We start from the raw sequence: 26,803 nt of genomic DNA on the forward strand, positions 1-26,803 counted from the left end.
TTTGAAAGGAATTTTTTTTTTTTGAGCAATAGTTCTCAACAGTGGGCTTAAAATATTCAATAAAGCATCTTGTAAACAGATGTGCTGTCATCCAGGCTTTGCTGTTCCACAGCACAGGCAGAGTAAATTTAGCATAATTCTTCAGGGCCCTGGGATTTTGGGAATGGTAAATGAGCATTGGCCTTAACGTCAAGTCACCAGCTGCATTAGCCCCTAACAAGAGAGTCAGCCTGTCCTTTGAAGATTTGAAGCCAGGCATTGACTTCTCCTCTCTAGCTATAAAAGTTCTAGATGGCATCTTCTTCCAATAGAAGGCTGTTTCATCTATACTGAAAATCTGTTGTTTAGTGTCCCTACCTTCATGAATTATCTTAGTTAGACCTTCTGGATAACTTGCTGCAGCTTGCATCTGATCTGCATCAGTACTTGCTGCTTTACCTGGCACTTATATGTTATGAAGACAGTTTCTTTCCTTAAACTTGATGAACTAATCTCTGCTGGCTTCAAACTTTTCTTCTGTAGCTTCCTCACCTCTCTCAGCCTTTGTAAAATTGAAGAGAGTTAGGGCCTAGCTCTGGATTAGGCTTTGCATTAAGGGAAGGTTGTGGCTGGTTTGATCTTCTTTCCAGACCACTAAAACTTTCTCCATGTCAGCAATAATGTTATTCTGGTTTCTTATCATTTGTGTGTTCATTGGAGCAACACTTTTAGTTTCCTTCAAGAACTTTTCGTTTGCATTGACAACTTGGCTAACTGGTGCAAGAGGTCTAGCTTTTCGCCTATCTCAGCTTTTGACATGCCTTCCTCAATAAGCTTAATTATTTCTAGCTTTTGATTTAAAGTGAGAGATGTGCAACTCTTCCTTTCACTTGAACACTTAGAGGCCATTTGTAGGGTTATTAATTGTAGGGTTAATAATTTCAATGTTGTGTGTCTCAGGGAATAGGAAGGCCCAAGGAGAGGGAGAGAGATGGGGAAATGACCGGTTAGTGAGCAGTCAGCACACATGCAACAGTTACTAAGTTCACCTTCTTGTATGCGCATGGTTCATGGACCCCAGAACAACTATAATAGCAACATCAAAGCTCACTGATCACAGATTACCATAACAAGTATAATAATAAGGAAAAAGTTTGAAATATTGCAAGAATTATCAAAATGTGACACAGAGACACAAAGTGAGCAAATCAGTTGGAAAAATGGTGCCAATAGACTTGCTGGCCACAGAGTTGCCACAAACCTTCAAACTGTAAAAAAAAAAAAAAAAAATGCAATATCTGCAAAGCATAATAAAACAAAGCATAGTAAAATGAGGTGTGCCTCTTAACATAGGGTTGGCCAAAAAGTTCGTTCAGGTTTTTCTATAAGATGTTACAGAAAAACCCAAATGAACATTTTGGCCAACCCAATGCTACTGTGGTTGAGCTCAAAGAGCAGTATAAGTGACTTGTGCAAATTATATTAAAAATTGAGTCTCCTGCTCCATGTGTGATTTAAAAGAATAGGCAGAGAGTAAACCAGAGCAATGAACCATCACTATTTATTGATTCCCTATCCCAGGAGATGACCCAAGGCAATAGACAGCAGACTCACTCCTGATTGGAAAGTTGCATTGCAACTTTCAATGACCACATGATGGGGGACAACTGCTGTGACTGGCAAAGGACCAAGTTGTCTTTATCCATAGAGAGATAAAGTCCATTTTGAGGCTAGGATTTTCAGGGAATTCATGCATAAGACTTCATTGAACTAAAGCATAATTGATCAATGTAGTAGTTTGCCTGCCTTCCCTGATTGTGCTCTGAGATTTCCTGAGAAATATTAACTCAAGGCTGACATTCAGCTGCCGGTATGGGTAAAAATAAATACATGCCAGTTGGCAATTTAGCTGCAGCACTGAGTCCCTGCTGCTACCCTGTTGCTCAAGTCCTGCGGAGTCCCAAATGGGTGGAAAGAGTATCTGCTGTGAGACCCACCAACCAGCCCTTTGCAATTCCTGAATATGTGCACCCTGGCCAAAATGGGCCCCAAACCTGAAGTGGGTAGTTCATATCCTATTGATGACAAACAGCATCCATTAGGGAAATGCCTGGTGCCTATCTGGCATCCTGAGAATGTGACAAACCCCCACTGGCTAGTGCTTTCCTCCTCTGTGATCACATGTGGAAACACAAGCTCTGCAGTTATGGTATCTGTCATTAACTATTTTAGCCATATCCTCTCCACTAACCCCAAGCCCCTTTGCTGCTCTGCCTCTACTGGGTCAGGGAGGAATGCCTAAGTATCTTTCCTATGCTATCCCAGAGAGTGAGAGAGAAACAGGTTGCATTAAAAAAGTCATCTAAGTTCAACATTTCCAGTCTCAGCCTTCAGTCAATCAAATAAACTTTTGTATTTGGAATAACAGTAAAATATGGGAACATTTTTCCAGACTCCATCCTATTTGCAAGCCTAAATAATTCTTGATGAATACTTTCCACCTGACCTGAATATTGTAAACAGAAAGAAGAAAAAAAATTAAGGTAGACGGCACCTAGACCTATGTACCACAAACTCTAACAACTTCCAACATCTATTTTATACAACTACAAGGCTTGTTACCTCATTACTGGCCCAACTTTAAGAATCAACCGTCACATCTTGCTCAACTCCCAGTAATGAGGGGCAATGTACTCAAGAGTCCTGTTATCCAAGAACCTTTTCGTACGCCCACCATGAGCAGAGTGGCAGCACTCTATTATTTTAAAAGTTTTAAAATGGCACTATTATATTTTCTTTATGTAAGATTTCATTGATCAACATTTTTATCATTAACTCTCATTGGTCAAAACAGAGTCAGCTCCTAATTCAGTTCTAAACTTCTCATGGGAATTCATTTTATTGGGCTGGCCCAAAAGTGAGTTTGGGTTTTTCCGTAAGGTGTTATGGAAAAAACCGAATGAACTTCTGGCCCAACCCAAATAATTGTGCTTTAGAAATAAATGCCAAATATTTTAAAATAGCAATTTACTAAATGAATAAGCCCCTTTGTTCACTGTATCAAGAAAACAATGGAGGGTAATAAGAAAGAGTATCCTTTTACCCAAGAACTACTAACTACACAAATAGCAAATCCAAGATCCAATTTCAAAGTGGAAAATGATAAAAAAATAAAATGAAAAGTAAAAAAAGGCATAATACCTGCTGTAAATCCAGTGTAATTGTCACATAATGGTATTCGATTCCATTCTTAATACTGGGACTCTGCCACCAAGTGTTCTTTCCATCAATAGCATTTGTAATCGGGTGTCTCACTATTGAATCAGCAGCAGCATGTGAAAGGAGAAAAGATCATATGAAGAATTTATAGCTGTTTTTTTAAAGTAAAAAGTAAAACTGAGTTAAAACCATCATCATGTGAAGGTCAAACTTAAAATAACATAAAGAGAGAGCAATTCATATCTTTAACAGAATTTGGTTACTGTCGACTTTTTCACAGCGCTCCGCAAGGTAGTGTGAAATGGTTAAAGACTATAAGAGAAGAAGCTGTTCAGCACTCTGGCCATCAACTAAAACAGGCAACTTTAAAGATAACTACAGAAATTAAGTGTGAAGAAATGATATTGAAGTCTAATTGATGTGTCAGTCATTCAAAGAAGCAAAAACTCTATTGTTTGAGGCAGCTCTAGTATGACATCAACTTTTTGAACAGAAACATAAAATCCTGAATTGTGGTTGAAAGGTACTTGAAGATTTGCCCTTCTGACACATACATTATTGCCAGGACTTGGGCAATTCAATATGTATCTGGTTTTAGTAGAAAATGCTGTCAAATCCATCCTATGAGGCTTTTTGCAGTCAGTCCTCAATCTGCCAACTTTCTATCTAAACCACTATTTAAAAATATAATGAAAGATACTCCAAATCTCCCATCCAGCGGTGCCTGTCCCCATAATCACTAACTCAGTGGAGGGGTCTGGACAATAAAAGCAAGCAGAGAGAGCTCGGCACATGAAACTCCATCCTACTAACTAAACATGGATCTCCCCTTGTCTTTACTCCAGATACGTGAGAACAGGACGTATTGTGAAAATTAAAAAGGAGATTGGCAATAAAAAACAGGAGGTGTGGACAATCGTTGCCACCTCCCCCCACAGTTCCTTCTTACAATCCTCAAAACTCACAGATTCCTCATCTCCTCCCACTTAGTTCCATGCATCTCACAACAGCAACCGTTACCTCTGGAGTGCCAAAGCTCTTGTTCCTTTTTGGATGCAGTCATTGGTTCTTATCTGCAATCTGTGCTTCTCATTTCCCAAGTAAGGAGGAACAGAACTCGTTCCTCCTCTGATCTGGCCCAGCTCAGGCACGGGTGAGGATGGCAGGAGGGCAGTTTGCTGGGGATGTTCCTATTTCTATTCCTAGGGCTGCAGTAAGAGTTCTTAACTTCCTAACATCTCACTTGGAAGTCAGCCTGTTTGCCCACAGAAATGTAAACAAAGTGGAGGTTAGCTTCCCGGCTACTCTGATTAATTATGCTTTGGAGTGTCAGTCGTGAGAACTTTTATAACACTAATTCCTTGGGAAGATGTTTCAAATGAATGGCCTAAGAATACCCTTTTATTAGAACATAATCTTTTTTTGCAAATTGAAGGACTATTTCAAATAATAAACAAGCCATATCACTATGAGGAACAATCATGGACTTTCAATCTGTGGACATAATGTAGTAATCTAGCCAGGTGTTTTAATGATAATGGTGATGAAAGAGCATAAGATTTGAACCATGAAGTGCTGGAGTATGAGGAGCTGGACAGTCTATCTGGATCCACCAGTTAGCACTTAACTGACCATGGGCAAGTCACTTAAACACTGTGTCATTCTTGAAGTGAGGATAACATAACTCCACTCATAGCACAGGTACCCAGAATCTTAACTTTCAGAAAAAAGTAGAAAAAAAAAATTAAATGTATGTGAAAGAGATTTGTGGACTTGATACAGGAGTTCTAGCTCTTTATTTCTCAAAGTAATAGTAGCGTTCAGCCTACTCTTGCTATCATTTAAAATATCACTTATTTCATAAAATGGAGGACATTTAAAAACAACAAAAGTTTTAAAACAACACAATATTAAAATGAAGGATAATTCTTTAAAAGGTATTCATTTTATCTTCATAAAAAATTTGGAATTTTGCTTTCATTTTCTCATTTTGCCATGGACCAGTAATTGGATGGGAACTCTCAACTCACAGGGTTACCAGAGGAACATTAAAACCATTAATATTCTAGCCATTATTATGCATATACATAGAATTAATTATACATCTGTTCAAAATATGCAGGATTCTGAATCTTTACTTGGGACAAATTACATTTAATAAAATTTTTGAAGATAAAAACCAAGCAAAAAGAAGTCCTCAATGCAATAGGTGTCTGATAGTAAAGAAAAATCATCTTCAAAAAATTTACAAAAACTAAATATTCATTAAATTTGCCATTTTCAGATTGTGAACATTTTAATTACATATTAATTTTATTAACGTAGTCTGCTATAACTTGTTTAACTGAAAATATAAAGGCTTATATCTTTGATTTACTTATGGTAACATGAGTATATAAGACAGGACAAAAATAATCTACTTTTATTGGTAAATTACTTAATTCAGCTGAACATCTGGACGGACTTTGTTTTGTACCAAGTCTTATCACATTAGCAGTCCACTGAGATGAGGCACCTCATCTCATTAATGAAAAGTAAAATTGCTGACTAAATTTAGTAATTAGCACTAGTTAACTTGTTCTGCTGAAGCTAGGGAAAGTGTTAGGTCTTTATAACATCAACAAATACAAGAAGCATAACTAAATATCAAATAAATGTCCTTGGTGGTATGAGTGGGCGCTGAAATTGGCACATTAGGAATCAGAACCATAAATGAAATATTACTGGCATTGCTTCTGAAGAAAAATAAATATCACAGCAAACATTCCTTAAACATCCTCCTGAATCTTCTTCACAGATTGTGGGTTTAACATGTGATAGAAAAACACACACACAACCACACTTCCAAATCACACTTGTGGCTCATAAGGTAGTTGTGAGAGGAGCTATCTAATTGGAAATTTTGATATCTGTCACCTCAGGTCAAATTGATACGAGAATTAGTCATGAAAAGGAAGACTGGGAGATGAATCAACAATTAACCATAATCCCCATTATGAAACTGTAATCATAATTAATTTGAAAATACTGATTAATTGTTGGCATACTTCCCTTATTTAAAAAGAGATAGAAACTTATAACATCCTCAACAGGGATAGTGACTCAAGTCAATCTAAAGGCTAACTGCATCTGAAAATTGGCGAGGGAATCATTGATGAAGTAAACCTTTCAAACTGCTATTTTAATTGGAAAGCACAATCTATTAACAGTCAGGAGGTTCAAATTTCCTTTTCTTTGTATGGTACTTAAGTACCAACCTTCCAGATTAATTCTAGCTGTTCAGTGAATTTGTGGAATTTTATCATCTGTTGCTTCAACTTTTACTAAAATATATCCATGTTGATTATTGCTAGATTTTTTATTCTTGTGGGGTATTATTCTTTCTAAATTTCTGGTTCCACAACAGGATTTTGAAATGTAATGAAGCTGGTAATTTGAAATTAAATTAATCAAAGTAAATGTAGGCTGTGATAAGTTTTAAAAACTTACCACAACTAAATAAAATGGGAAATACAAAAATATACCTCATATGTGCCTTTACTAAAACAATTTATTCACTTTTTTGTCCCAAAGTGAAAATATGGGGTGGGATTGCCTAAATACAGATGTCTTCCACTGAAAGACCCTGAATGTGGAACTCTGAAGAAGGGAGTGACAGTCACTCATAGACTTAATTTGGTGAAAACATCTCACTGATTTTGCTACCAAGAGTGTCCACTCAATTATTTTCTACCTGAATCACTGCACCTTCCTTCCATCCTGTCTCTATTTACACATTTCCATCTTTTTCTCCTTTCCTGGAATGCTTTTTCCCTCTTATCTCGGGTAATTCAGGTTTTTAGAGCCCTTCTGAGTCTGACCACCTTCTTGGAACTTTCTCTTGCTACTTCAGTTCCCACTGATGTTTTCCTTCTTAGAAATTCTACATCATTGATAATATGTACCCTAAGGTATAGCCCTGAGTTTACTGTTTAGAATATCTGTTTAATTGTCTTCTATATCCAAGTCTTATTTACCCTAACATTGTACTTGTAGACAGGAACTATAAATATTTATATTTTATGCACATGTATATATAGATAACCATACATATATACACATACATATACATGTATATATGCACACACACACACACACACACACACACACACATATATATGGTTTTCGTACTTTATCTCTCTAACTCTCTTCCTCTGCCCAGCCCATCCTAAACACACATCTACACACTCCCAACCACCCCCATCATTCCCTCCCAGTCATTCCTTGCCTCCAGGCTTTCTCACATTCTCTGTGAAATCATCAAGGCTACCAATTCTTGCAACAATGGCAATTTCTCCCTATCAGGCTTCATCTTCTTCTCTAACAAACCTAAAGCTCATAGTCCATCAATTCATTTATTTTTTAATTCATTTTATTTTCACTTATTTACCTCGATTTTCTTGTTTTTGAAGTTTCCCCAGGGCTCTGACCTAGGTCTTTTGCCCTAAACGTTCTGTACAAGAACAGCAAACAGATAGGATGTGTTCCAATATTCCCGACTCCTACACCCATAACAATCTACACCATAGAAAATAACCAGAGTCATTGAACAGGCAAGGAAGGTTTCTAATGCTTGCCATCTTTGGTTTCTTAACTTTTTTTTTTTTAACAGTCTGTGATATACAAGGCCAGCTATTGTATTCACAAAAGTCCCAGTTCTCCAAACATATTAACGTTTTCAGTATCTCTAAATTGTATAATAGAGAGGGACTATGCATTCTTCCCTTTAACCAGCTCCAAGAAAGAATGCACAGTGCCTCCCGACTTTCTTTTGAGATTAAAAGATATAAACCGTGAGAGAAAGCTTTCTTCATTTTATGAGCATTACAACTTTTTTTAAAAAGAGAAGAAAAACTACGTAAATTTTAAAATAGTATAATTGTGAAACTTTATTATAAAGCACCTCATTGACATTATTCACTTTATTAATCTCCCCAATATTTGATGATTTCCCAATGTATCAATATATCTATAAATCAACCCCCATCTCTAGAATTATCTCACACCATTCTCCCCTTCTCCACATAAATTCTTTACTCATTAAACCTAATTACTTATAGTTCTCTGAATAGATCATGCTGTTTCATGCCTTCAAGATTTATGTATTCTTTTTTTATATATTATACTTTTCCCCTTTTCATCTTACTAACTCTTATTTTCTCCGTACATGGTCACTTTCTCCCAGGAATCTCTAGATGTTCCCTTAGCACTCAATTTAGTTTTGTTTCCCCTATTCCCCCCTCTAAGCCCTTTAAGTCAAGGACTATGTATGATTCAACACTCTGCTCCAGTAGAATGCATTTCTGGTAGCCAGTGTTCAAATGCTTGCTGAATAAACGTATGAATGAGTCTGAGATATCAGTGTGGTTCCTAGAGGCCACCCAAGAGGGCTTTGTATGACACCTCTCCTTGAAACACTCTTCCTGTGGTGTTTAAGAACCGTATAGTCTGATTCCAGCCCTGCACCAGACTCATCCCTACCCTCTGCCCTCTGACACTTTCAGTTGCAGCCATTCCTAACTACCTGTAGTTCCCTGAGCAAGTACTGTTTTCCGCCTTATTCTGAAACCTCTTCCTGTCATTCCTTCTCTTCCCTCTGTCTCCCCTTTACCTACTCAGCTCATATTTGTCCTTCGGTCTCAGTTTAGATGTCACTTCTGGCAAGCCTTCATCTACACCAGGACTGAATTTGTAACCCTCCCCTTTCTCCCTAAAGCCCCTATGCTCATTCTTTCCTTGGTACCTACCACATTACACAGCAATAATCTGCTTTTTGCCACTTCTTCAGCTGAGCCAGGGGCCACATCTTATTCCTGTTGTATCCCCCGCACAGTACCTGGCATATAAGTGACCACTGAATGACTAAAACATGAATTAATAACCACATCTTCAGATAATCTTCTGCAAGTGATAAACTTAAGGACTGCCACAAGTCTTTAGCTAGAAATCTCTCTTCAAGCACCACACCCACTACACATAAGGAATTCCAGTAATGTTTGTTAAGTGACAGGGGCTGTAAGGTTCACAGTAGAAGAAAAGTTCTAGAAATTTGGGGGACCACAAACCTTTTGACTTTAATGCACTTTGGCCTCAACATCATCAATTACAGCTCCTACTCAGTGCCACACAAATTCATCCTAAAATACGTACGGTGTGGATTGCTGCTGTTTTGATGGCAGATCCGACATTGAGGGTTCCTCACGGGCTGCCCAGGGACGTGCTCTACCAATTTGCAATACATTTCAGGTCCTTTTTCTCCACATGTTGCATTTGTGGTGATGACAGCATTGGAAGCAAGATTCAGGACAGCAGGGAATAAACCTAAAAAAGATGAACAAATGAAGGTGTGTGGGAAGATTTTGCTGCATTTTAAAATGAAATTAAGATAGGATGCTTTCCAGAGCATTAAATTAAATGAAAATGGAATAATCAGTTATAATTAAATATCTGACTTAATTAAGTACACTACATAAGTAGCATGTGTTATCAAGCGAACATTTTTTTTTCTTTCTGGGTCTTAAATATGAACTCTAAAGCTATCTTCTTAATTTTTAACCTCTAATACATAATTAGAAAATCTTGTCTCTAAAACATACTTTTAAAAAAGTCTTCTGTTATCTTCATGTTACTGACACAAGTCTTACTGAAATCTCCATTCTGCATTTCAGCCATTTTGTGAAATTTGTCAGGTTACAAATTTTAAAATAATTCAATCAACCCCAGAACATTACCTCTCTACCTTTAGACATTGTATTCTCTTGGTTGGTAAATGATTTATTAGTAAATAAATAAGGTTTCTCTTCTGTCATTCATCATTATTTTGCATTTAGCTGTACAATTATTATTTCATAAAATATATGTTGAGCCAACCCAATCCAAAAATGGGCAGAAGACCTAAACAGACATTTCTCCAAAGAAGATATACAGATGGCCAACAAACACATGAAAGAATGCTCAACATCATTAATCATTGGAGAAATGCAAATCAAAACTACAATGAGATATCATCTCACACCAGTCAGAATGGCCATCATCAAAAAATCTACAAACAATAAATGCTGGAGAGGGTGTGCAGAAAAGGGAACCCTCTTGCACTGTTAGTGGGAATGTAAATTGATACAGCCACTATGGAGAACAGTATGGAGGTTCCTTAAAAAACTAAAAATAGAACTACCATATGACCCAGCAATCCCACTACTGGGCATATACCCTGAGAAAACCATAATTCAAAAAGAGTCATGTACCACAATGTTCATTGCAGCTCTATTTACAATAGCCAGGACATGGAAGCAACCTAAGTATCCATCAACAGATGAATGGATAAAGATGTGGCACATATATACAATGGAATATTACTGAGCCATAAAAAGAAACAAAATTGAATTATTTGTAGTGAGGTGGATGGACCTAGAGTCTGTCATACAGAGTGAAGTAAGTCAGAAAGAGAAAAACAAATACTGTATGCTAACACATATATATGGAATCTAAGAAAAAAAAAAAAAGTCACAAAGAACCTAGGGGCAAGACGGGAATAAAGACGCAGACCTACTAGAGAATGGACTTGAGGATATGGGAAGGGGGAAGGGTAAGCTGGGACAAAGTGAGAGAGTGGCATGGACATATATACACTACCAAATGTAAAATAGATAGCTAGTGGGAAGCAGCCACATAGCACAGGGAGATCAGTTGGGTGCTTTGTGACCACCTAGAGGGGTGGGATAGGGAGGGTGGGAGGGAGGGAGACGCAAGAGGGAAGAGATATGGGGATATATGTATATTATAACTGATTCATTTTGTTATAAAGCAGAAACTAACACACCATTGTAAAGCAATTATACTCCAATAAAGATGTTAAAAAAAAAAAAAACATGTTGAGCACATACTATGCCAGATACCATAAAAGGTTTGGGGGTTTGGGAATGAAAATACTGTTAAGATGGGCTTATTGTGGGAAGTGATCCTGATCTGAATCTTGGAGGAGAAATAGAAATGTATTTGATACAGAAAATGAAGAAAAAAACAAACATACCAGGCAGAGGGAATATTATATGAGTATGGACTTTATTCGGAAAGCTTATGTGGATGCTGAGTGACTGACAAGAGGACTGAATTTGTAACTGTTCTAATCTGTTAGATCATGTGATCATATATAGATACAGATATGGATTTAGATACAGATATAGTATAGCTACCTACAGATTATACAGAGTATACACAATGGTTCACATGTATATCAACCCAAACTATTACCTGTTTGTCACTGTTAGTAATTTTAGTGGGATTTTCTTCCAGGTCTTTAAAATTATAATTTATAGTATTAAAAAAATAGGTAGTAGGAAGGAAGAAATATGCTGGGAATCCTGTTCTTAAGAGGTCAAAACACCTTGCTGGTCAGCAGGATGAAGTTAGATAGTTAAGCCCCTTATAGCTTCTTCAAACAAAAGCCACTTTACTTACACAAAAGCCATCTCAGGCAGGAGCCAGTATCTCTAAAACTGCCCCAGGACATTGTCAGTTTTACTCTGTGATCTTTGTCTCCCTCGTCTCTGGCTAGTCTTGACCTTGACCCTGACTTTGGGTTCTGTTTTGTAGGTATGGGTGAGACTCCCCATGCCCTGCTTTGGTACAGCCCTGTGAGACCTAACTGGAGTTGGGTAGGCCTGGACTTTCTCAGATCTGAGGAATCATGGGAGGGAGCCGAGATGGGAAGATGGCTGGTGAAAATTATTTTCCTGTATGTCGTATGTTCCAAAATGTAGAATTGGATTACATCCCAAATTACCCACAGCATTAAATGAATAAAATGTGAGCAAAATGACATGGTTATAAAAGGATTATGGGTATAGAAGTAACATTGATTAAGAAGCTATTTCATATTCATTAAGTAATATGATTTAATCACCAGTAACCCCATTATGTAGATTTTATTAGTCCCATTTTACAAGTGAAGAAAATGCAGCTCAGAGAAGACAAACAATATGCACAAAGTTATGAATTACCAAGATCAATAACTAAGATTTGAACTCAGCTCTTTAACTCAGAAGGCTAATTCTCATCAGGGCATGAAGAAAAAACCTGGTCCTTGGCAGAGCTTACCAGTTTACATACTTAATAAAAGAAATAACTTACCCAGTCACCACCCCTTTGTTGTTTCATAGAGTTTTCCAATCATAAACTAAAGATGTTAATATAATTTACATTTATTTTCTTTCAGTTCTTTCCATTGATTTGTTTCTGTTACATTTATTGATCATGTGCTCAAAATTAACCTTTTCATAATTTAATTGCCTTGCTTTGTGATCAGGGAACAGGTGCCTTTTGAAATTTTATTAGCAATTTTGTTGTTTATTTTTAAAAATCAGTAAAGTGTATTGGTCAGGGAAGTTCCCCAAGTAGTTTCTAATGACCAATTTGAAGAGTCATTCAATATCTGAGCTTCTACTGAATTTTCAGCAGGTTGTATTATAGATTGCAGCCCATTTTCATTATAAGTTAAATCTATTAGACTGTACCTATTTATTCCCATTCAAATGCAACAGAGCAATATTTATTGCTATATTCAATATTGGTTACTTGGTTAAGATGATATAAACACTGCAAGTGTAAATGAACTACAAATAGATGGTGAACCTTTATAGAGTATTGACTTACAACCTCTTAATTAAATTCTTAATTTGAGGTCATGTAATGTTAATGACATAAAAGCCAGTCATCGTTACCCATACAATTATGTCTGACATTTTTTTTTTCTGAATAGTATCTAGACTAAGTAAATTTAGTTGGATTTGTGGCTTAGAGAACAAAGTCTAAACAAAAAACAAATAATATTTATTCTCCCTATACTATATATTTTATTGGAGATTAGAATATGTATACTATATAGAGAATAATATAATAAATTCTGTTCTATAGTATATACATTTAGTAAATAGTCTAGAAAAATTTACATCATGGGAAAAATAGAAATTTTGCTACAATATGGCAAACATCTAAAAATTCACCAAATTTTCACTGTTTTTATTTGAATGTTTTTAGACTATATTTGCTTACTCACATACTGTGCTCTATTCATACAGTTTTGCATGATTTTGATGATCTGCCTTAAAACCCCACATTTTGGTTTTAAATGGCAGAAGCATCTATAAAACCTGCATATGGAGGTTCTACTTTCAGTAATTGTGGAGTAGCTCCTATTAAATTAGGTCACTCACAGATAACAGCTATGAATTCTAAATAAAATATATTTTTAAAAATCTCAAATACTTGAAGACATTGAAGAACAACCCAAAACAATTAAACCAGGAGGATTTGTATTCTTAGAAGGAAGATAATGGATGTGCCTCAGACTGCCCATGCAAGGTGGCTAAAACTCAAGTAGAAACCCACAATTTCACTGTCTTTTTTTTTTTTTTACTTTACTGTCTTGAAAAATCAGAAAACAGAACCAAGAACGATCACAGCTGCTGTAAAGTGAGGAAGAAATACTGGAAAAAAGAAAGCCACAGACAGGGAACCTCAAAATATGTGTATAAACTCTTCCCAAATCTCTCATCGATAACAGATATACACATGCCCTAGGCAGACTCCAAGTACCCCAGATTGGACTAAAAGAACAAAACAGTGATCATAGTTGCTGCATTCCATAGGAAAGACAAGAGTGTTTGAGTCCAGATAAGTTAACCAGTATAACACAAAACTATAAGATGGATAACTATTCTTCAGAACATATCAGAATCCTAAGTTTTCTACCATGGATTGTTCACAACATCCAGAATGAAATTTTACAAAAAAATATTAGATAGACTTACAAGGAAACAATAAAATGCCACCAGCACTTAGAAGAAAAGCAGTGAATGGAGACAAACACTGATATCAACCAGATGTTGGAATTAGTACACAAATAATTTTAAGCAGCTTTCATAACTATGATCAAAGACACACACACAAAAATGCTTATAATAAAAAATAGAGAATAGAAACTACAAAAAATATGAAATATACATTCTAGAACTGAAAAATGCAATATCTAGAATAAAAAATAAATATTACATGAGATCAGTAAAAAATTGGAGGTCTTCCCTGTTGGCGCAGTGGTTAAGAATCCACCTGCCAATGCAGGGGACACGGGTTCGACCCCCGGTCCAGGAAGATTCCACATGCCGTGGAACAGCTAAGCCAGTGTGACACGACTACTGAGCCTGCGCTCTAGAGCCCATGAGCCACAACTACTGAGCCCTCTTGCTACAGCTACTGAAGCTTGTGCACCTAGAGCCCGTGCTCCGCAACAAAAGAAGCCACCGCAATGAGAAGCCCACGCACCACAACGAAGAGTAGCCCCCCACTCGCCATAACTAGAGAAAGCCCGCGCTCAGCAATGAAGACCCAATGCAGCCAAAAAAAAAAAAAGAAAAAAAAGAAATAATATATATATGTATAAGTATATATCTGTGTGTATAACCATGCATACACATATATGCACATACACATATATGTACATACATGTATATATGATTCATGTCATTCTTTGGCTTTTATAAATTATCAATACCAGTAACAATAGAATTTTAATGTGACATTTGTCAAATCAAATGTGGAAAAACTGGTTAGATACTACAAAGGGAAACCGTGTTTTCAATCCTGTTCAGAATCAGAAGAATGGAGAGAAAGAAAGCCCTGAATTAGCAAAACAGCTGAACATCTTTCCAAGACACCTGCTGGCCAGCAAACAGCAGGTGAATTTATTTTCCTGTACAGCTTTCCAGCTCTTCCAGCTTTTATTTTATAAAAATGAAGAACTTTGACTTAGCATCATACTTAATACATGTTTGTCTTTTGAATAACTACAAGTGAGTCACAGAGAAATGCATTTTACGTATAAGTGATACACTGTGTGGCACAATTCAGACTCGTTCCTTAGGATTTAGGCAATGTTTCTCTAGGTGATGAGCCAGAGGGTTGTTATCCAGTAGGAAAAAGAAGACTATTTCGAATTTGAGTTTTACAAATGAGGAAAATAACTCCCAGAACCTAAATGGCACAGCTGGTTTTCAAACACAATTATTGTAATTCCAAATAAATTAGAATTAATTTTGTCATTAAAGATCCACCCTGCCTCACTCCTCTTCCTGCTCTAAATGAAAATCCTTTTCACCTCCTACATCATTCCTGAGTTCTGTGTCATCTAGTTCTCCTTTTCCCTTCTATATGCACACACACAGGCCAACTTCCATCGTATTTTTACAAGTCCTATAATTTATTTCCAAATTTTCCTTTTTAAGAAAGCACTCCTTCAACCTGCTTATTGTAATTGAAGCTTTGATTTCCTCTGACAATGACACTTCATAGATCTCCCCAGTGGATCCCTAAAAGCACTGGGAAAGGAAAAATAGCCTCCTTCTGGCTTCTAAATGCTACTTACAAATCAGTTCCTCTCATTGGCACTCAGAACTTCTTAAAAATGCCAAGTCATCCGACCTTTCCAAGTGCTCATCTCCGTTGACTGACTTCATGAAGACCATCTACAAAAATATTGGTAACTGATTCACAGTAATCTTCATCCCCCAAATCTCTGTCATTCTTACTAAATAGGTGAACATAAACCAGCACTAATAAAATGTTATTCCACAGAAACCAGAAAATGTTAAAAAAAAAAAGTACTTTAAGGACAAATATGTCTTACTTCTAATCTTAATTCTAAGATTTCTGCTTCCAATTAACTGTTTTGTCTCCAGCTTAATGCTATCTATCTATCTATCTATCTATCTATCTATCTATCTATACTTACAGGTAAACGTATCCTATCTGATCTTAAATCTAATGCAACAGCACCCATACTAGTCTTCTTTCATGACTCCACTTCCATTCATCTTCCAAACTGCTGGAGAAATTATCTTCCTAAAAATTAAGTCTGATCATATCACTTTCTTGTTTAAAACCTCTGTGAGCTGTCTGTTGCCTATAACATAGCAGCCAAATTTCTTGGTAATCTGAACATTTATAATCAGGTCCCTATCTACCTCTCTAAACTCATCTGTTTCCATCCTCTTTCATGCCTTCCTACACATCCAGAGTACTGACATCTTACTGTTTACAAATATATCAGGTGCTTAGAAAATTCTTTGTCATGACATTATCTTGTCCATAGAACATTTTCCTTTTTTGCTTACATGGTCATCTACTCATCTTTCATGACCCAGCTCAAATATCCACATCTCTGTGAAAGTGTTTCCTCGACTTTGCAACACAGAATTGGTTATTACCTTCTTGGTGTCTACATACTACTTAGTTTATATTTTATTATAACCCTTATCACACTGAAACTTTAATATCTTTTACAGTGGATCTCCAGTCTATAACATTATTGAATATGGGGATACTACTAGCTAGCCTATAATAGCACTCAAATTTAAATTTATTGAATGAGAATAAATTCATGCACTTGTATAATCTTTCTGGACAGAAATCTGGCAAATATAGCCATTAAACTAATCAGACCCTTGATTTAGTAGAAACACAGAACACTATTTTGGTACCCTAGCTCAGTGAAATAATTCAAAGAAACCCAAGCTATTTGAAAAATGTAGTAGACCTTTATCATTGCTTGGCTGTCCAACACCCAGCCTCTATTTCTGTTCTTGGGTAATTGGCATTGCATTTAGTATAGAGGGTGCACAGTTCCCTACCACCTACAAGGAAATGAAAGTCGAGGAGATCTTTCTTTTCCCCTCCCTTTAGCAGTCTGGGCAATTTGTGCACATGACTTTGGCCTAGGGCTCTGACTCCAGAGCACTTGGAATATAGAGTTGGGGAGATAAGGAAAATAAGATCATGACAGCGACAGACATAATAGTACCAATGCAAGTGGGAGAAGTGGTGACAGCAATGTCTGAAAAGGGACCCTGACTAGACTTTTCAGGCAGTGAAACCCAGGCATGGCCTTGATGTCTGTCATCTCCTAAGCCTGGTTTTCAAATCTTTCCAACAATTGTGCAAGTTCTGTGATATACTTCAAATACATTTCTGCTTAAGTTAAACAGTTTTGGTGGTTTCTGTTGCTTGTGATCAAGAAGCCAGAGGGATATAAAGATCATATATTACGTTTACACATCCTCCCCCACCCCACACACAGTGAAGATAGGAAGATCAAGAGAAAACAACTTTAGTAAAAGTGACAAAAGGGGTATATATGTGTATACACACACACACACATATATATAGTTGCTTCATTTAAACATCTTTAGGATAAAATGTGAAGGAACAATAGTAGTGACAACAATCACAACTGTTTACACAAAGACCCAAGCCTTATTATATGGCCATGTCCAAACGTGGCCACAGTGTCACTTTAAAATTATGTTTCTATATATGGAATCTAAAAAAAAGAAAAAAATGGCTCTCAAGAACCTAGGGGCAGGACAGGAATAAAGATGCAGATGTAGAGAATGGACTTGAGGACACGGGGAGGGGAAAGGGTAAGCTGGGACGAAGTGAGAGAATGGACATGGACTTATATATACTACCAAATGTAAAATAGATAGCTAGTGGGAAGCAGCCACCATAGCACAGGGAGATCAGCTCGGTGCTTTGTGTCCACCTAGAAGGGTGGGATAGGGAGGGTGGGAGGGAGACGCAAGAGGGAGGAGATATGGGGATATATGTATATGTAAAGCTGACTCACTTTGTTATACAGCAGAAACTAACACACCATTGCAAAGCAATTATACTCCAATAAAGATGTTAAAAAAAATTTTTTTTTAATTATGTTTCATGATGAAAGTTTCCTTCTAGCTTATTTCATTTGTTTCTATCATGCTCTTTATCTTGATTATATTTAACTGTGTGACGTTTGGTGAACCACCATTTTAAAATGACAGTGATATAACTCATATCTTAAAAGAAAATCTTCCTAATGTAGTTTGGCAAAAAGAATTCCTAAATATATTTTGTTTTCATCAGTTAAAATATTAACATAAATGAATACTGTCGAGTAGCTGTCTTCACTACCTGTGCCTAGCATACTATAATACTTTTTAATTAACATTCAGAGATATTGATAAACATGTTAAATATCAGTATATGTATTTTAATTTCTCAAATAATGTTTCTTGTTAACATCTACAGTCCAACTCACAAAGACGATCGTTAACATAATTGATAACAGACAGTACTTGGAGACTTGCTATGGGAAAGTCATCCAGTCAATGAATTCTCTCCAATATATTGAATTGTTAAATAACTTTTAAAAATCATCACATATTTTTTACAATAATACAATACACATTTCTCCCCCCCTCCTTCTGTCATCCTAGCCTTGATACACAATATTTCTCTTGCTCGCTTATGCCAAGCGTCTCTCCCCTCTCAAATGAATAAGAGGAAACTGTCTGTTTGAATGTTTCTGACTTTCCATTTCAGTCTCTAGGTCTGTGGAGCATTTTAAAAAATTCTCATGCAGGCAAACAGAGCTGTTTTGCAAGTAATTCAGCATTTGAAAGACAAAGGAGAACATGCCAATTTAAAATGTTCTAAGACGTGTCAAGGAAGAAAAGGAGATACTTGTCTGAAATCCTGAGGTATGTGGGTGTGTAGGAACACATTGGTATAAAACAAAAATGGGACAAAACAACATGTTGCCGAAGAGAATGATTTCCAGCTGTGCACTGCAGGAAGTAACTTAATGCACCTGATCCATGATGCAGATGAAGAGTTTTATAGGACTAGAAAATCAGTCCAATTTGAACTACTAGCCATCCAGACACAACAATGTTTGTAAGCTGGAAAAAAATAATGCTGAATCCAGTTGTTCAGAAAGGAGGGCATGTATTCTCATCCTAACAGGCCTTTCAAATATGTCTTGTACTCTCGCTCAGTTCTCCTCTTTTCAGCTTCCAAAATAAAAGGATATTTTTGGAGGCTTAAGGGTTGATTTGGTCTCCTTTCTTCTTTTCTAATCAGAAAAAGTAGTACAATTTCTACTTAGTACATGTTAAAAATTGTTTACTTTGTTTATTCTAAACAAAGATGAAAATTTAAGTATTTTTATTATTATCAGAAACAAAATAAAGGGCCATAATGAACTCAAATGCCATCTTAGCCACTTGACCCAACTGAGCGCTATAGGATTGTATTAAATTTCTGACAAAGCATATCATTAATCTTACTAAGACAGGATCACATCATGGATTTTCAATAACCTAAAACGATATATATAAGAAAATAACTGTCATTATGACATGGATTTCTGGTAAGAACACTAACAGATACACCAGGAAGGACATGACAATACATCTCTATGACAATGACTCAAAATAAGGCATTTGTACTCAAAGTTCCTCAAACTCCTCAAAATATATATTTTTTAAACCAACTCTCTAACTACCGTATGCTCATTAAACTGAAGTTGGCCACACTACATCTGATCAATAAAGACTTCTTGATTTGGATAAATAAATAAATAAAATTTAGCAGAGCTAAATCTCTAGGGCTAGATTGAATAGATTCTTTTTCAAACTTCAAATTTATATCCCCAAAATACAGATCCTCACTACTCCCACTTCCATTATTTGTTGAGGACCTGGTGGACACTGCCCTGGTCACAAAATTTCCATTCCTTTCAATTTGTGTGGAAATCTCTCCCACTATCCATTTAAAATTAGTATCTACAAACTGCTTTGTTTTTATTTTTTTATTTTTTTTATGTTCCACTTGTAGAACAATCCTGAATCATCCTAGAAGTTTTCAAAATCATATGATAAAAAATAATTATTATAGCTGGGGCACTTATTTAGAATATTCCAACATAAGGGTACCCAAAATATTCATTGAGGGGGTGGCAGTTAGGGAGAAATAGACTGTTTCCCAGCTTCCTCCAATCTCACTTCATCCATATCAGCAGAGCATATGTTCAGTATCTGCTCTCTTTTCTCCTGCCTGGCTTCCAAAACCAAGCCTATAAACTAGATGTCTCTTTGGCAGGTCTGTCTGCAAACTCAAAATGAGAAGTAAAAAAGGCAAAGGAGAGGAAATGTGAAACAATTTTAAGTCACTGAAAACGAAATTTAGAGCCTTAAATTGGCAATTACCCCACGACAGCGGTGTTTGTAACATAGAAAACAAAATAAAAGCTTTGTGTCTGTGTCTGCTGTTGACAATCCAAAGTACAAAAATATAAGAAAGCTCTAAATTAATTGCTCTGCAAAGAGCATGAGCTTATATTTACGGCCCTCAAACAAAAATATCAGAAGGGACTCATGTAAGCTTTGGTGCATATAATGGCAGCAGGAAAGATGCTGTTCCCCATGGGCCCTACTCTTTAAGGACTGCTAGACAATTTCTTATTTCTAATGATGAAACAGATATTTTTTAAAACAAAACAAAAAACACTATTCTACATTGTGCTTCCTCTGGCTTAAAAGATCTAGACAAAAGGAAAAAGAAAAGTCACATTCATTTACTATGCTCTTTTTCATTTGTTTTTATCAGTAAGTATTAGACTTCCTCAGGGCTTGATCCTAGATCCTTTTCTTATTTCATTCTCATCCCCAAATAATCTCCAAATAATCCCCAATAATCTCATTTACTTCTAAACCATTTACATACCATCTGCATAGTCAATGTGGAGTTATATCCCCAGGCCAGATATTTTTCTGAAGCTCCTGGTTTAATTATCCAAATACCATACTACCTCCACTTAGATGTCTCACCAGCATCTCAAACTTAATCTACACAAAGCAGAGCTTGTGATTTCCAGTGCTCAGGCACCACCACCATCCCCACACGACCACCCTGAATTAACTACTCCTGAGTTATCAACACATTTTATTTTACCCACCCAGTGTCTCATACAGAAAGCTAGGAGTCATTGTTGGTGCATTCCATCAACAAAAACTTTTCTAACTCCAAAATTAATTTCAGATCCATACGCTTCTCCCCAGCACCAAGGCCGAGTCACAGGCATTTTTAACATCTGGATTTTTGCAATAGCTTCTTAAATCGACTCCTGATTACCCTTTGCCTTTCTTCAATCCATTTTTAACAAAATGGATTTTCTTAAGATGCAAATCTGATCAAGTCACTCTTAACATCTTTCAAGGGAGTATCATTGCACCTAGGTTAAAATTTAAAATTATTATCCTATTTTATATAACATTCTCTCATCACATTCAAAGAATACTACCTTTAGTCAGTTTCTAGAACAAGGCTCTGTTTTTTCCTTCCTCAGGATTTTGCCTAGAAATCCCTGCCTCTTAACTTTCCTCCACTCTTTATACCTTCCTATCTTTCACAAATCTTTTTTCCTTAATACCTTAATTCCTCTGAGATCTTTCCTAACCCTTTCTAAACAATCCCCCATTTTAATCCCTAAATATGCCATACTTTGCCCATGTGTAATTTTATTTAATGATTACTTATCCAAGCTCTATCTCCCGTACTGGAACAGAAACTCCATGACGGAAGAAACCATGTTTATTTTATTTACTTTGTTCCACTGTATTCTCAGGGCCTAGCGAGGGCTGGACACACAAAGGTGCTCAAAATATTCTCTAAGGAGAAATTCATCTTAGAACTTAGGGTATAATTGTATGCCTAGTTTGAAGAAGTGGAAAACTTCCTTTTGTCAAAATATAAAAGAATAAAACATGAAAAAAGCAAAACACAACAAAACCAACACACACAAAAAACCCACACAGATACATCTCTTTTACTGTTTTAGTGACTTGACAACACAGATAATGTTAGTCTCCAGGGCTAAAACCATTATTTTCTTAAAGTTTATTGTGTTAATTGTCTTCTTAAACCCAAGTCCCTAAGCTCTGGATAGTTTCTTATCTTCTGTCTTAGAAAATAAACAAACTGTCTTTTGTGTTTTATGTGATCAACTTTGAATTCTTTCTGGGATTAGATTGGTTTGGTTGATAAATCAGAAGTTAGATTTATTGATTGATGTATTTCCCCATACCCTGGTCTATGTCCATCCTCATCCCAAAGCCCCCCTACAAAAAAAAAAAAATTTGGAAGATATAAATATATAAATGTATGGTTCTAATAAATACAATGTTAAAGTTATGCTCACCACTGGAACTTTATATTGTATCATCCCTTTCAAATTGTACCAGGTCTTAGCCTGATCCATAGGCTGAAGAATTAGAATGAGAGTTGTATGAAAAAATACTTCACAGCTGACTCAAGCGTCTAATTCTAGTTTATGCTTTAAAAGCAAATTCTATGCAGCTTTAGTATATCTACGGAAATACTTGTTTTATGGACAAATTTTTTTCAAAGTGAGATTTGACAGTGTTTATAGCAAAACACTTTGTTCTCCAGCAGCTGTTTGAACACACATATAAATATGCAAGAAAACTCACAAATATTCTGTTTGCTCTTGTAAATACTTGAAGCAAAAAATCAGCATTTTACAGTCATTTAGCACAGTGTTGCTAATAATACTTTTCATTTACCAAGCACATATAAACTCTCATATATAATGAGGTTTTTGTCAGTTTTGCTTTTGCCTTTTTACCAACATTCTTTGACCACTAAACTCTAAGTTCCTTGAGGGCAGAGACCATAATTCGTGAATCTTTTTATTCTCAGAGACAACTAGAGTCACTCACATCAAATAGATGCTCAGTTAATATTCATAATATTAATGAATATCAAAAGTGAATGAGATTCGGTGAATTGATTTCATCACACCAGTTCTAACTTCTTTTTTAAAATTCTGGAGTAAGTATATTTTTTCTAGTTTGAACTAAACCAAACAAAAACAAAACCAAGAACCATGAACTTTCCTTTGTCGCATGGTACATACTGTTAACGTTTGTTTGAGTAATGCAATTCATTGATCATAATAAAAGAGTAGCACTGAATTTTACAAAGATTTTCATTTATCGCTTGACTCTCACAACAAAACTATAAGATAGATGGTATAGGCATTATTCACTCGATTATATAGATGAAATAATAGAACATCAATAATGATAGACCATTTCCTAAATATAGAACTTGTGTTTTTCAAATCCAATCCCAGTTTTTCTTCTACTACATGTAACAAATTCATTGAGTTCCTCCAACTCTCCAGGCACTCAGCTAGGCAGCGAATTCATACAAGAATGAACAACACAGGCAAACCTTCCACCTTCACAGAGCTTCAAACTAGTGCCAGAGAATTATATAATAGAATTTTTGCATAAATTGTATTAGAAACAATAAATGAAGGATTGGAAGTAGGGGGTGACAGCAGGCAGCAAGGAGAGAATTTCGAAGATACTCAAAGTAAGTCTGGCCAGAGGTCAAGCCCAGAGGGTGTCCTAAGGTAAATATGGCTATAAGCCCAAAGAAACCAGATTCAACTAATCTTCACCTTAAATACCTAGGCAAGGACTTGAAACCTAAGTTTGGAGATGCAGAAATTAAAGCTATGGATCTTTGAGAAAGGGTCTGATTCTGAGTCAGCTGCTTTCAAAGGGAAAACCTCTGTATTCTAACCTAAAGGCAGAGGTAGCCTTTGCAATGGGTAAAGGCAAGAAGGCTCTACAATTAGTTGCCTTAGAGATCTGAGGAAAAAAGCAACCATGCCATTCCTAAAAACTCCACTTACGATTTTCAAAATTTGAAAATTTCTGAAAAACTACTGTCAAAATGTGACCCCAAATAGTTTACTATTGCAGGCTAGAAACATTTTCAAAAATGTCCTTTGGTCTTGTGGGGGCTTTTTCCTAGTTCTTCTCATGATTATTTGGAAGCATGTCTTTTTTCTCCAATTATTAGTAGACATTAAGAAAATAACGCATCACCACCAACTTTATGTCCTTTAATAACCTGAGTCACTTTAAATGTTCTAATTTTCTGTAGAGTTCCTCCCGAATAAATACCACTGCAAGTATTTCAAATATCTTCAAAAAGCGTTTTGTTTTTTTTTTTTTTGAACATCTTAATTGGAGTATAATTGCTTTACAATGGTGTGTTAGTTTCTTCTTTATAATAAAGTGAATCAGTTATACATATACATATATCCCCATATCTCTTCTCTCTTGCATCTCCCTCCCTCCCACCCTCCCTATCCCACCCCTCTAGGTGGTCACAAAGCACCGAGCTGATCTCCCTGTGCTATGCAGATGCTTCCCACTAGCTAACTGTTTTACGTTTGGTAGTGTATATATGTCCATGCCACTCTCTCACTTCGTCCCAGCTTACCCTTCCCACTCCCCGTGTCCTCAAGTCCATTCTCTAGTAGGTCTGCGTCTTTATTCCCGTCTTGCCCCTGGTTCTTCGTGACCATTTTTTTTTTTTTAGATTCCATATACACGTGTTAGCATACGGTATTTGTTTTTCTCTTTCTGACTTACTTCACTCTGTATGACAGACTCTAGGTCCATCCACCTCACTACAAATAACTCAATTTCGTTTCTTTTTATGGCTGAGTAATATTCCATTGTATATATGTGTCACATCTTCTTTATCCATTCATCTGATGATGGACACTTAGGTTGCTTCCATGTCCTGGCTATTGTAAATAGAGCTGCAATGAACATTGTGGTACATGACTCTTTTTGATTTATGGTTTTCTCAGGGTATATGCTCAGTAGTGGGATTGCTGGGCCATATGGTAGTTCTAATTTTAGTTTTTTAAGGAACCTCCATACTGTTCTCCAAAGTGGCTGTATCAATTTACATTCCCACCAACAGTGCAAGAGGGTTCCCTTTTCTCCACACCCTCTCCAGCATTTATTGTTTGTAGATTTTTTGATGATGGCCATTCTGACTGGTGTAAGATGATATCTCATTGTAGTTTTGATTTGCATTTCTCCAATGATTAATGATGTTGAGCATTCTTTCATGTGTTTGTTGGCAATCTGTATATCTTCTTTGGAGAAATGTCTATTTAGGTCTTCTGCCCATTTGTGGATTGGGTTGCTTGTTTTTTTGATATTGAGCTGCATGAGCTGCTTGTAAATTTTGGAGATTAATCCTTTGTCAGTTGCTTCATTTGCAAATATTTTCTCCCATTCTGAGGGTTGTCTTGCTGCCTTGTTTATGGTTTCCTTTGCTGTGCAAAAGCTTTTAAGTTTCATTAGGTCCCATTTGTTTATTTTTGTTTTTATTTCCATTTCTCTAGGAGGTGGGTCAAAAAGATCTTGCTGTGATTTATGTCATAGAGTGTTCTGCCTATGTTTTCCTCTAAGAGTTTGATAGTGTCTGGCGTTACACTTAGGTCTTTAATCCATTTTGAGTTTATTTTTGTGTGTGGTGTTAGGGAGTGTTCTAATTTCATTCTTCTACATGTAGCTGTCCAAAAAGCGTTTTATCATCACTAGAATCAATGAATTTAGGACACAGAGAAGAGACAAATAGGACTCTTTATAACTTGCAGTGGTTACTAGTTATCCGCGTTGAAACTTATTCAGTTCTCAATCTTGCTTGGCAGTCAAGTTGACAGAGGGATGTTAATGGAGTATAGGATATATACTATTGGCCGTGAAAGAGAACATCCCAATCAGCATACAGGGATGTTGCTGCATCTTTGGCGTATCGTTCTTACTATAAGTATGATATCCAAAATGAGACATTCTTGCTTGAAAGATATTACAGAAGTTGTCTGTGTAACTGTTCTCTAATTAAATATTCCTAATCAGTCTCCTTTTTCAAGTGTATCACTCTACTAAAATTCCATCCACTTCTAAATTTTTATATGCCACCACACATGATACACTCTTATTTATACTCTCTAGTATTTTAATTGCATGGTAGTTAGAGCTCTTCATTGCTGATGTATAATGAGCTCTCAGATCACTATGGTATCACAAGCTATTTTTTCTCCACACTTGCACACAGTGTAATTTCTTCGTCATCTTGTTTTAGTGTCATGAGATTTTTGCTTACAAAGTAAATTGCTCTTCAGTTTTATATAAGAAACTTATGATTTCTGTCTGCCCATTTCTCTAACTTCTCTCCTTGTATCTTTAATAATATTTAATCTATTTTTGCACTACTGGTTAATTTAATAATATACTACATCATCTAAAATCATATCTAGATAATATGTCCTGAATCACTTTGGAAGTGAGATATATATATATATGTGTGTGTGTGTATATATATATATATTTGGTGAATTCAGTCATGTCAAGACAGCCAAGGGTTGGTTATTTTTTTCTTGTTGATACCGAATCTCACAATTGCCACCAGATTGGCTTACAGCTAGAAGTTAGTGGTCAGAGTAAAATATCCCAAAAGGTAATTATTTTACTCAAAATATTAAAATAATAATAAAGCGTTGATAATACAAAGAGATTAAACTTAGACACACATAGAAGATTAAACTTAAGGTTCCAAAATTTATTCAAAACTCAAGAAGGTCAACTTATTGAATGAAATGTTTTCAGTTTATAGATTTATTCACTCACAAAACTGTAAACATTAACTGGTCCCAAGCACGTTGAAACAAGAGATTTAAACAACACTTTCAGAACACTATATATTTGCTTGGCTACAACAAACATGCCCAGTAAAATGTTATTCTTTAGAGATATATATTTTGTCTACCTTGTCAGTAATGAAGCAGGCT

General features: G+C 36.1%; 1 protein-coding gene across 1 annotated transcript in view; it reads right to left on the reverse strand.

Moving 5' to 3' along the window:
- Window positions 1-26,803, reverse strand: part of LAMA2 (laminin subunit alpha 2) — a 623,785-nt gene that overhangs the window by 452,194 nt on the left and 144,788 nt on the right. The window contains exons 2-3 of the mRNA XM_059941243.1: window positions 9,388-9,558; window positions 3,181-3,293 (exon numbers count right to left, since the gene is read on the reverse strand). Coding sequence (XP_059797226.1) covers window positions 3,181-3,293; window positions 9,388-9,558 — 284 coding nt within the window. The remainder of the gene's footprint in view (window positions 1-3,180; window positions 3,294-9,387; window positions 9,559-26,803) is intronic.

Source organism: Balaenoptera ricei, chromosome 12 (genome assembly GCF_028023285.1).
Source record: "Balaenoptera ricei isolate mBalRic1 chromosome 12, mBalRic1.hap2, whole genome shotgun sequence".
NCBI lineage: Eukaryota > Metazoa > Chordata > Mammalia > Artiodactyla > Balaenopteridae > Balaenoptera > Balaenoptera ricei.